The sequence below is a fragment of the Rhopalosiphum maidis genome, chromosome 3, assembly GCF_003676215.2.
Source record: "Rhopalosiphum maidis isolate BTI-1 chromosome 3, ASM367621v3, whole genome shotgun sequence".
NCBI lineage: Eukaryota > Metazoa > Arthropoda > Insecta > Hemiptera > Aphididae > Rhopalosiphum > Rhopalosiphum maidis.
This window is the reverse complement of record NC_040879.1, coordinates 28547668-28560033: the sequence shown is the minus strand read 5'-3', so window position 1 is coordinate 28560033 and position 12366 is coordinate 28547668. Positions and strand designations below refer to the sequence as shown.

Here is a 12366-nt window from a genome sequence, read left to right as displayed (position 1 = left end):
TGCACTTACTAATAATCTCTTATAATCTGGTTTACACATCTCAATTAGTTTAATTTATTTACCTAATAAACTATTTGATCGCAAAAGCTCGGAATCTATATAGGCTGGTAACACGAAACGCGCCTTTATGAGTGATTCTCCGTAAGAAGATTACTCACATCAAATATTGTGAATATTGTTTAGTATTCAAAACACTAACTAATTGTTAAATAATTAAACTATCGCGTTGCCGACATAATAACGAATGCGAGTCATAATAAATGTTTGGTATTAACCATTTAGAGGGTTTTTTTGTTTAAATAATTTACAGCAGAAACAAAACACAAACATTTTTACAAAAACATAATATTTAATGCAATTAGTGAAGAAAAAAAAATAATAGAAACGGACGGATATGTGTAAAAAAGGAAACAAGCAGAGTACACGTGAAGAATATTATTTGGGATAATTCCATATTATAAAATTCCTTTTTGACAAACAATGAATTGTGTAGGCTTGTTCTATTCGTATTAAATATTGTTCTCATATCTGAATAAAGTGAACATATAATATTTTTCGCATTGAATCGAATTGAGAGAATTTTATATTTACAACAATATATTTCTTCCTCCTTGAAAATTATTTTCTATGCATCAAAAGTGTTTAAAAGATTTCCCACGTAGCCTATATATATATATATATGCGTAGTATATATATTAAAAAGCGGACATACCATAATATGGCCCTTTAACATAATATAACTTACTGATAACTAATAATAGATACCAACAAACATTTTTAGATTCATGAATGTATTGATTTTATGATGACGTATGTTTTTTTCGGACTCTCGTCACCTTTTGGGTCAGTAAAAGTCTTTCAATTACAATTTTAGAATGGTTTCTAGTAGAAAATTAGATCTAATTGGTATTTAGGAGGGAGAAGAGGAGACAAAAGTAAAAAATGTCTTATACTTTCAAAGTACATTTAACTATTACGCTGTACGCTCTTTTGCTTACTACTACTATTATACTTATTTTTTTAATATTACAATAGCTAAACGAATTTTTGATAACAACTATAATTGTAATGATGATTGTTTTGAAAGTTTGCATCAACTACAAAAAATATTGTAAAGAAAAACAAAATTTACAGTAAAACCAAACTAAACTCATAATCTAATTAGGATTTAAACGGTAACTAATTTGTCATACGGGTGAAATTTTTATTTTTTAGAAAAAATATGATTTATTAAATTCGGAGCTATAAATATACAATTAAATTCCAATTTAAATAGCTATGTCAAATTATTTTAAATCTAACCAAATTAAAATTTTTTATTTTTGCAAAAAAAAATAAAAAATTTTATTTAAGTCACATTCATTACAACAGATGACTATTTTTCAATATACCAGATACCTATAAGGCTTCACATAATAATCTTTTTTCAAATGTTATGATTAATCATTCATGTTATTTCGCGGTAACAAGTAAATAATTTTCCAAACATAATATAGATTAAAAAATATTTTTTTTATCTTTTCAATATGTTTCTCACATCATTAGCAATGTTCTGCCATTGAAAAAATTGTTTCCAAACCTAATTACAATGAAATAATGGCGAAAGAGTATACATTTTAAAATTTAAAGAAAAAATATAGTTTTCAATTTCTTGAATAATATTTTAAAAAATTTGAAAATCATTTAATTTAAAACAACTTTTAAAAGTTAATGTCAGGTTTCAAGTTTTATTAACAATATATTAATATTAGGTCTCTAATACGCATAGTTAATGTTTCGAGTCCCGTAAATTTTACTGGTAAAGAAAATTTACAAAAAAATATTTTTGTTATATTTTTTTTACCATTTAAAAATTCAAATGACCACTTAATTTGTTTTTTTTATTTTTTAATAAAATATTAGGATTTTTATAAAATGATAATGACCAATAAGTGATCAGAATTATTATGGTTGTTTTTTATTTCGATGAGTAAGCTATTCTAAATTTTAATAAAACTAATTATTAATTATTATTTTTAATAAAAAGATTAAAGACTATTGCTTTATTTTATATATTTTTATTGCTTTCTTTACATAATACTGTAATAAAATTCAATAGGTACACTTTAAATCAATTTTGAATACAAATTTACCAATTTTCCGTAAATTTGATAAATTTACCGATAAAATTATTTAGTAAATTCCCAAAAATTGATAAAAAAAATATCCATCAGTCACCACACAAATTCATAACATTTGAATTAGTAAATATTTTGTTTTTAGGATTTCAACACACACACACACACACACACACACACACACACACAGTAGAAATTAATCGGTAGTATGTGATATTGGCGTGTATATATACAGATTTTGAAAAAATGTTTACAATTTGAATAAAAAATAATTTTTTTTATATTTTTATAAATATACCGATTTTAATGTGATGATGTGAAATATATAAAAATAAAATACGTACTAACAATATTTTGGTGTGGTGTCAAAGTTATGACAAGGACACATGTAAAATGCTGCATATTATTAATTATGACACGTCAATTGAACAAATGGTATTTGCCAAACATCGCGATTGTTCATTAATACAGTGTATTATTATGTGTACCTTACTATTTTACATGTGTTTGGTGGTATTATGACAAGTCAAATGACAACAGCAAACCAATATTTATTGTCACCTAGTGCGTAATAGTTAAACTTGCTATTATAGTTTAAACACATTTTCTTCAGTGACAGTTTGTACTTTATCGTGACCCAAGTCTTAAAATACAAATAAAATCACAAACTCAGATGTATTATCCTGTTGGTTATAGTCGATCTCTAATGATCTTCTTATTGGTGACGTACGTCATGCAAGTATGTATTATAGTATTATGTATCTATAATATTTATTAAATTTGAAAATTAATATAATGACATAGATATCCAATGAGTCAATATTCTTATTTTCTTAAACTTTTATAAACAATTTATTAATATCCATAGTTTTGTTATATTAGAAAATTTCCAAATAAATTCGTATTTAAATATTATAATTAAATTTCTTAACGATGTTGTAATCCTATAAATTATTAAATTTTAGAATATCTTACAAATAGCGTTCTTTAATCTTAAAACTTAATTGTATAGCACTTATTACGATCCCAGTGTTATGGTTATAACTTATTATTCCCTACTTATTAACTTTCAAACTTATTGTTAGTTTTCAGCTTCGGTAAACATTAATTTCTCCATCAAGAAAATATTATTGACGAAGAATCTTATACAAAGAGTTATATAATATAGCCATTAAAATACATTAATACAATAGTTAAGTGTATGTACTTTCTTTCATACCTTACAGCATTGTATGCATTTTAATTTTAATCGCAAAGATATAATGTGAGGGTTGTATAATATTTAAGTTTTAGTTATATATTTTTCTGAAACTATTGAAGTGTACTCAAAATTATAATATTATCTCTCGGCTTAAATAATCTTAATATATTTGGGTATATTTAATAATTAATTTTGATTGGTTTGTTTGGTTTTACCAAAATTAATCAGCAACAATTATTATTACATTTTATACATTGTAAATAAGATTTTATTATTAACAATTTCAGAGGTAACGTTGTTTTATAATTTAAATACTATTAATTAAATTAAATTTTAAATATTACGAGATTTATAAAAATGTTTTATAATATATTTAGTGATTACATTTTTTAGAACAAAATTAATTTTATTCTGCGTTGTTACCGATAGCAAAATAATCAAAGCATTTTTTTATTTGTACATGAATGTACATTTTATAATACGTTTATTGTTAAACATCAAATCTTTTTTCGCTATTATTTATTGAACTGAATGAAAGTAAAATGATGTATATAATGTACAAAATGATACTATACATAGATTACATTATTTTATTTCTTTACTACCAAATAATTATCGTCGTTGTAACTTACAAATCAAAAGAAAAATACTTACCCATTTCTTTAAATAAGATTTCCATAAATAATTTGTCATAAAAAATAGTTGATTTAAATCTCGGCCTGTAGTAAATGTGAAAATTATAAACTTAACACATGTCACTAATAATATATTACATAATATATATATTTAATATGTGTTACTTTGAGTCACTTAAAAACCCTAAAGAATAAAATATTATAAATTTATTAGTAATATACCAGATCTAATTGTTGATCGTCGTTTTTTTATTATCATTACTCGAACATTACTGTGAGTCTAACATCCGTTCTCAATTTATTTTTATTTGTTTTTTGAACATCGAAATTTGCTTACTTAAACTAAAGGAGTAACACCGTAATCTATATCAAATAGAATCCTATGAAGTTCACACGAATTATACAATTATACTATACAACAGGACATGCATGTAATATTATTGTGAAATGCACATTATGTTCAAACTACAAGTAGTAGGTCAATTTAGTTAGTTTTTCTAACTATATTTAGTAGAGCACTCTGTCCGTGGTTACCAACGATAAGACAATATTGTCGTCACCGCCAGATGGAGTTTGAGTTCATGATCTGTGTTTTTGTTATTCCCTTAGATATTGTTATAATATTATGTTAATGTTATACGTTTTATAAACATAAGTAAAAGAAATACACCGTTTAACGGGTGCAGAAATGAATTCAAAAATGTTATTACAAATATTATCGTTTCGATAGGGTGTAATGACGATTCAATATTTAGTACAGAATATTATCAAAAACAGTCGATTAATATAATAAAACTTGCTTTTTCTTTCGTTTATATTGTGCTTAATGCAATTTGTTAATTGTTTATTGGTGTAGACGTGTAGTAAAAATAGTAAAATCGATTACAATAATATATATTATTTTTATAATAATATACTATGCTGACAAACTGCAAGTGCTTGTAGGCTGGTCACAGTTGACGACTTCCCTTCACTTTTATTTTAAATTTTAATCTTCCATCCTATTTATTTGTCTGAAAAAAATTCCGTACGGTTCAAACGGTAGTAAAATAATCGGTCATTTTAATTTTTTTTTTTTAATTTTATAGGATACATTAAAAACTGGTTAATTATATTTTTTTATATTGAAGCATAATTAATTGTTTAAAAATATATTTAAATTCAATATATAGTTAACATATACCCTTACATCTTATATCTGTGTTGTTTGATTAATATTAAGTATTTAAATTAATTAATAAAAATAGAATAAACAGTGATACACAGTTATTGAACCGAACTACCTTTGCCAGTCACCAGGTATCTTCATTTGTATGATAATAACTTGTCAAACGGATGAAAATATATATACACACAAATTTTAAAAACAATTATAGATGCCTGAGCAGCGGTCATTACATCGGACCCTTATTAGTTGTTATTTTGATTCGTGAGAAATAATACATTCTTATTTCTGTTTCAATCTAACTGTGTCTTTTATCAAGCTAAAAGTAGTTTGTTTACTTATTAATTGTTATTAATAAATAATTTATTTATTATATTTTATTTAATGTTTTATTATGATAGAAATTTAATAATATGGGCAATTTTATTTTTTAAGTTAATTATTTTTTTTTTTTTTTTTTTTTTTTAATATATAGCGTTATATTACTAAGATATGAAAAATTATTATTATAGTTCTATTATTAGCATTCATGTATTTTTAATTGCGTGATGATGAACATTACTAAAAATTGATTGAATACATTTTTTGTTTCTGCTTTTCTTAGAAACATATTTTTTACAAGAACTAAGATGTAATCGTTTATTGATTTTACTTAACTTCCTTTAATTTTATTTCAAACTTGCATTGTTAATATCATATTACGGTGTAGTATAACTTCATATAATATAACGAATGTGAAATATTTTTACCGATATATAACCACAATTCGCACACCACACGCCCATACACATACACATAAATATGTTACCTGCTTACTCATACAAGCAATTCGTAGGTAGGTAGGTACAACCGAATTTTTCGCTATTAATTAACTTTAAGAGAAACTTCGACCACTTAGACTCGCAAATCATATTTTATAATATTATTATAGCCGTAGTAACGTGAAACACCGATTTACGCCCGACTAACTGGCTAATTCGTTTATTGACTCGGGTTTTTATTTTTAAATTTATTTTAATTTAACTCGTGTTCTGTGGTATGACCGGACTTGAAATTTTCACGGAACGTCACTACTGCATTGGTATACGTGCGATAACTCAGATTTGACGATAAACATACCCATTACATATGTATCACATTATGACGTATATGTATAGTGTTCGCGATGCCGTGCGTGTTCTGTGTTGTTCAGTGGTGTTTAGTTTTATTTGTCTGTTTTATCAAGGTCGTCGGCGCTACGCCGTTGGAATTCCCGGCGACGACGGAACCAGGCCCACCATCGCCTCCGCCGGCAAACTCGTCGACGCCACCCTACCGGTTGCTAGAGGCCGCGCGGCGTGCGGCCGCATCGCTGTTGCGGGACACGGCGCGGGTGTCGGACAAAGTGCTGTGGAACGTCGGCAAGATGCTGCTGTCGGCGGGAGGGGCGGTGAACCACGTGTGGGACGCGGCCCTGCACGCGTCCGTCCGGCTGCTGAAGGTCGGCGGCGCGGCGTGCGGCTCGGTCGCCGGGCGGTTGGCCCACGTCCCGGTCATCGGGTTCGGCGCGTCCGGCGTCAGCGAGGCGGTCAACGTGGCGGTGGACGCGGTGGCCAGAAACGTGGCCCACGACACGCTGGTCCGGAGTCAGGCGTTGGCCGCGCTCAACGCCAAGCTGGACGAGAGCGGCGCGCGTCTGCGGCCGGCCACTGCAGGCGAGACGGGCGGCCCGGCACCGGCGGCCGCGGAGACTCGTCCGCGAGGGCCGGTCACGTTCTTTCCCCGCGAATAGCTCTGCAGTGACGCGGACCAAACGACCCAGTGCACTCGACAGTCAATAATTATTGTTGTACGCGTACGTTGCACGTGCGCATGCGTCACGGTGCTGTGGACGTCAGCCGCCGCCGGTCTTCTCGTGCACGACACACCTACACACTCGATTTCGGCACTCGATGGCTTGGAAAACGAAATCGTCGGATAATACCTAGCTACGATGACGTATTATTACTGTTGTTGTTATTATCGCAAAATCGAGTTCCTCGGCACGTTTACCGGCTTTGTATTTTTACCGTCTTTGACAATGTAACATTATTGTTTTTCACAATGCGCGATTCTTATTCAACAGAGTGTTATAACAAAACGGTTATACTTTCAACTAAGCCTTGTTTATTTGTTTGTTTTTATTTTTATGTATATATATATATATATGTGTGTATAGTTTTTAAGTTTTATTAAATATCTTCATTCGACTGATATTCCATAAACTAACATCGACGGAAAAGATATTTTCAAATTCTTTTGAGAACTACGAAACGAGTGTCGTTTACATGAATTACATCGTATAGTAGAAATGATAATTATTCAACTTGTACTTTAACTATATTTTATGTGTATATATTAGCATTATAAACAATAGTTCTTATCGGATTAATTGACTCTAACACCAATGTTTTCGAATAATATCTAATAAATATTATTTTATTTACAACTGTTAGAATGATTATTAAAACAAAAATTTGTTGCAAAATGTTAAGCTAGTCTAAGGAAATAACAATAACAATATAGTTATGATCAAAATTATATTATAACATAATTTACTATCTGATAATTATATATTATTATGAACCGACATTTTTATTGTTGATCCATGGATGTTTAAACTTTAAACGATATTTTTTTTCTATAATAAGCTGTTGAATATATCACTGAACAAATATTTTGTTCAATAAAATTAAATTCCAAGTACATATTATAGTGTATAATTGTTTATGTAGTAGTACATGCGACTTTTGAACTGTGATGCTCTGTGGAGTCTAAGAGTCTGAGAGTTCTGTAAGAGTGATATAGGTTGTCCGTTTACATATCCAAATTCAATATTATTACCTAGTTGCATTATAATGAAAGGTGCTTAGATATTGTTTTAGAAACTAGAGAGCTGCACGAACAAATACGTTTAAGAATCACTGCAATAGTGCATCAGTACATATTGTATTCTATTTTACAGCAGAGAAAGATACTGTATTATAATTTTCGAGATATTTGTGTGTATTATAATAATAAGTCTGCATACTAATAGTTAATAACTAAGTTTATAATAATAATACATGTTTAATCCTATTAATTATAATTCTACTGATATAAGGTATACTCAAATATTTCTATAACTGTATATTATTGGACTTATATAGAAATTGTATTTTATTATATTAAATAAAGAATAAATAAACTATTATGATAAATGAAATTTTATTTAAAAAAATAAAGAGTTGTATGTTATGAATTTGTGTAACTATATATAAAATGTAGTACACTATAAATATATATAAGATGTGTGTTCTACATCATTTTCAGTTCAATATCACTTACCTAGTTATAATGATGCCCCATAAGTTTCTCAATTAAGTTTAACTATTTTAGTTTCGACAAAATCAAGTTTGCTGATCAATTTGGTTTAGATATTCTTTAATCGTGTTACATTAATCTAAAATCTAAATTCTATAATTGTATGTAAAACAAAGAATCATAGAAGTTCTAGTTCAATTGTATTCAAGGGGCTTAAATCTAAATCGTTGCATACTATCTCTAAATTAGTAAATATTAAAACTGTTAAATAACTTATTCAAATGAACTTCATTTAAATTTTAAAAATCGTCTTAAAGTTCTAAGTTTAAAAATACTTTAATTATATTTATACTCATCGTTCAATAGTGTATACATTATGTACACTATAATATAGTTGACAAAACTTAAAAAATCACATGAACGTGATTTCAATAAAAAAATTATTTACATAATATCGCTAATGTTACACAATAACATTTAACTTAATTACTCTTATCGTATATGTATAATATATAAATTTGTAAACTTGTAGGTGAGGATTAAGGATTCATTTTCTTTATTTTAAAAATATAAATATTAAATTATTCACAAAAAATGATATGTCATTAAAACAGTTTATTAGAAACTTCTATACTTATCTATTTAAAAAATACTATTGTTGAAAACTATAATAAAAACCATGATTTAAAATAAAAAAAAAAAATTTAAATTTTTCCAAGTGGAATTAGTTTTGTCTGATTTCAATTTAAAATAATGTATTGATTTTTAGATTGTATTGTTACGCAGTATTGATTTAACCATTTTATAATTTTTATTAATTCAATTTAAAGATTATTTTTTTTCCTATTTGAAATATTACTTTTATATTTTTCATTTTTTTAATTCTATTTTTCTAGACAATTTAAAATCGTTTTAAAGTTCTCAATTTTTATAATTTGATAAATGAATAATTTATAAAAAAAACTAATATTAAAAATGCGAATAATTATTTAATTTCGAAATTCTGATTACTTTCTACATTTCATATAGCATTATTATACTTATTTTAGATATTACTCAATATCTGATTTGTTGAAATTGATTTCTTTAACATTTTGAACTTGAAATTGACTCCTTATCGAACTTTCAAAAATGTAATTTCATTTTCAAAGTTTATAAAAGTATCGAAGCACTAGATTCTATAGCTGTTATTACGTATTAGAAATAAATAACAATTGTTAATCATACGCACCGCAAAAATAATAAGCCATAATTCGAAATCACCGAGGGGTTCGAAAGTTCGTATTTTCGGTAAAGTTCGAGAACCAATCCCTATATCATTATAGTCTAATTCAGTGTTACCCAACTGGTGTTCCATCAGCCGATGCCGAGGGTTCCGTGAGAAATTTGGGAAAATATAAATTAATTAATAATATTTTTGATTTGAATTATGATTCTAGCATAGAATAGCTCCAAAAATTTTATGGGGGTTTCACAAAACGTTCAAGCTCCTGCAAAGGGGTCCGCGAGTAAAAGAAGTTGGGAAACACTGGGCCACTGTAATTCACCAGAATGCAGGTGCTTGACAGATTTTCCGAAGAGTATAATTTTATTTTTACATCGCAGGTCGATCGTTGTTCAGCGGACGACGATCCGCCACCAACCACCGATCCGACCGCCGAAGTCACCGATGCGACCACTGCGGCCGAGGACGCAACCACCGCGGTCACCGACGGCAAGCCGTCGACGTTCACCAGGTGCAAAACGGATCTGTACAAGTCCATGACGGATATGGGCCAGGGCGTCGGCATGATTCTGAAGGCGATCGGCCACGGCGCAATGGCCGTGATGAGCATCTTGCTCGGTTCGTACGACGGCGTCGCCTTATCTGCCGCGGCCACTGGCGACACGTTGGCGGCCGGCCTAAACTCGGTGAACAACGTGGCCAATCGCGTGGTGCTGGTGCGCGACATCGCTTCCGGCGTGTCCACGATCGCCACCGGCCTGGCCGCCACGTACCGCAAAAACGCGGAACACAACATCGAGAACCGCCAGCAGCTGTTCAACACGATCGACTCGCGCCTGGACAACTACCATCCGGAGTCCGAGCTGTTCCTGATGGAGTCAGCCGCCAGCCAGGGCCAAACAACGGACACGACCGCCGCCGCTACCGACACAGCCGCCGCTACCGACACAGCCGCCGTTACCGACACAGCCGCCGCTACCGACACAGCCCCCGCTACCGACACTGTCATTTCGTAGCGATCGCACAGTACCGCATAATAATAATATCGTAATTTTATCGTTAACCATTAAACCGTTTTCCTCGTCCTCGTCCGTTCGTCTTGTACGTCCGTCAAAAACATTACACTGTTTCGATATAATCTCATAATACTATCCATCACGTGATAATAATATACGCACATGGGCGATGCTGAAGGCTATGGGTGTCGGCAATTTTATTTTAAGGGTTATAAAAGCGGATAATTTCTATATTTAGGTTGTACGAAAATCTCATACAATACATTATAATAGTACGGAAAACACTTAAATTCAAGCGATTTCAACAGTCCAACAAAAAGTTCACTGGGAGCATAATTTACGCGCCATCAATATGAAACAGAAACAATTATTTATTCCGTTCGAATTTTTTTATTGACTTTAAACGTTTCCAAAATAATGCATTTAAAATTTATCGAACGTTTTTAATTTTTTACCGTTTATTATAATTACTTAAATTATAGTTTTTTTTTTTTTTTTTTTTAATTCAGACACCAATTCAATTTCAATAAATTCTTTATCTTAAAAAAAAAATAAAGTTACCATGATGATGTTACTTTTGTAACACGGAGACAAAAATTAAATTTCCACGTCCCCTCAACTTATTTTAATTGTTCATTTTTAATAATTTAAGATAAATTTCTGGAGTTCTTCTTCCATCTATATTCTACTCAACTATTTACACCGGCATACAAGTTATATTAATTATAGTTTTTGGAAATAGTCCTCTATTTTGGCGGGTATCTTTCGTTTGTCCGTATTTTACTTTTTTTAGTTTTTTTTTTTTGTATATATCTAGACGATAGTTACAAGCTTAATAATTATTTATTTATTTTGATTATAATACGCAATGATTTTCTAATATATTATACATTTTTTTTTGTGAAGCAAATGTTTCTTTAAAATAAAAAAGTAAATGATTATTTTTATAAAATCTATTCATACTTCAATTCAGAAAAATATAATTTCATTAAATAAATACCACGATAAGAAAATAAATTATAAATAATAAAAAAATATTTGAATTTCATTAAATTGAAAGCGTTGTCGTTTTTTCGCAAATTGTGACACAATACGTACTATGTCGTACTCGTATATATGGTTTATATCGTATAGTTTATACAACTGAGAAAGTCACTGGATATATAATGATTGTATTATTTTGATTTTAACTAAGAATAAAATACATATATTTTTAAATTTATAATTTGCTAAGTAAATTATTAAATTGTATTGAAACAGTATTGATAAATATGTTATATTACCTATAATCATAATTATAATCTATTAATATAGTAAATTTTAATCATCCATGAAACATGTAGTATCTACGTAATTACTGTAATGCTAAATATACCTACTAATGATTTACGTAATATGAAGCAAAATTGAAATTTAAGTTAGAAGTTACTTTGTATTATACAATACCAAAGAATATGAATCAATATATTAATATTAAAAAATAGTACGACTAAAATAAAAAAAATAATAATAACATAAATTAATATAATTTACTTTATTTTTTGATTACGTAAAATTATAAATAATAGTTAATTTTTTTCTTATAAGTGTGTTTTGAAATAAATATTATTATTAAAATGTAGTTTTACAGTAGCTATTGGTTTTAAGGAAAATGTATACTAAAATTGGTACTCATGAAATCATTAT

The 12366-nt window shown here is 29.0% G+C and overlaps 1 protein-coding gene across 1 annotated transcript; it reads left to right on the top strand.

Moving 5' to 3' along the window:
* Nucleotides 1-2677: 2677 nt before the first annotated feature.
* On the top strand, nucleotides 2678-11537 carry LOC113557176. Its single transcript, XM_026962528.1, has 2 exons — nucleotides 2678-2856; nucleotides 10045-11537. The coding sequence occupies exons 1-2, from the start codon at nucleotides 2791-2793 to the stop codon at nucleotides 10678-10680; spliced, it is 702 nt and encodes a 233-aa protein (XP_026818329.1). The 5' UTR covers nucleotides 2678-2790; the 3' UTR covers nucleotides 10681-11537.
* The last annotated feature ends 829 nt before the right edge of the window (nucleotides 11538-12366 follow it).

What these genes read in the sequence shown, in the direction of transcription:
- LOC113557176 (XM_026962528.1), top strand. Translation starts at nt 2,791, where the DNA reads ATGTATTATCCTGTTGGTTATAGTCGATCTCTAATGATCTTCTTATTG. An exon ending in TGGTGACGTACGTCATGCAA is followed by an intron (nt 2,857 to 10,044) that starts GTATGTATTATA and finishes TTTACATCGCAG; the next exon opens with GTCGATCGTTGTTCAGCGGA.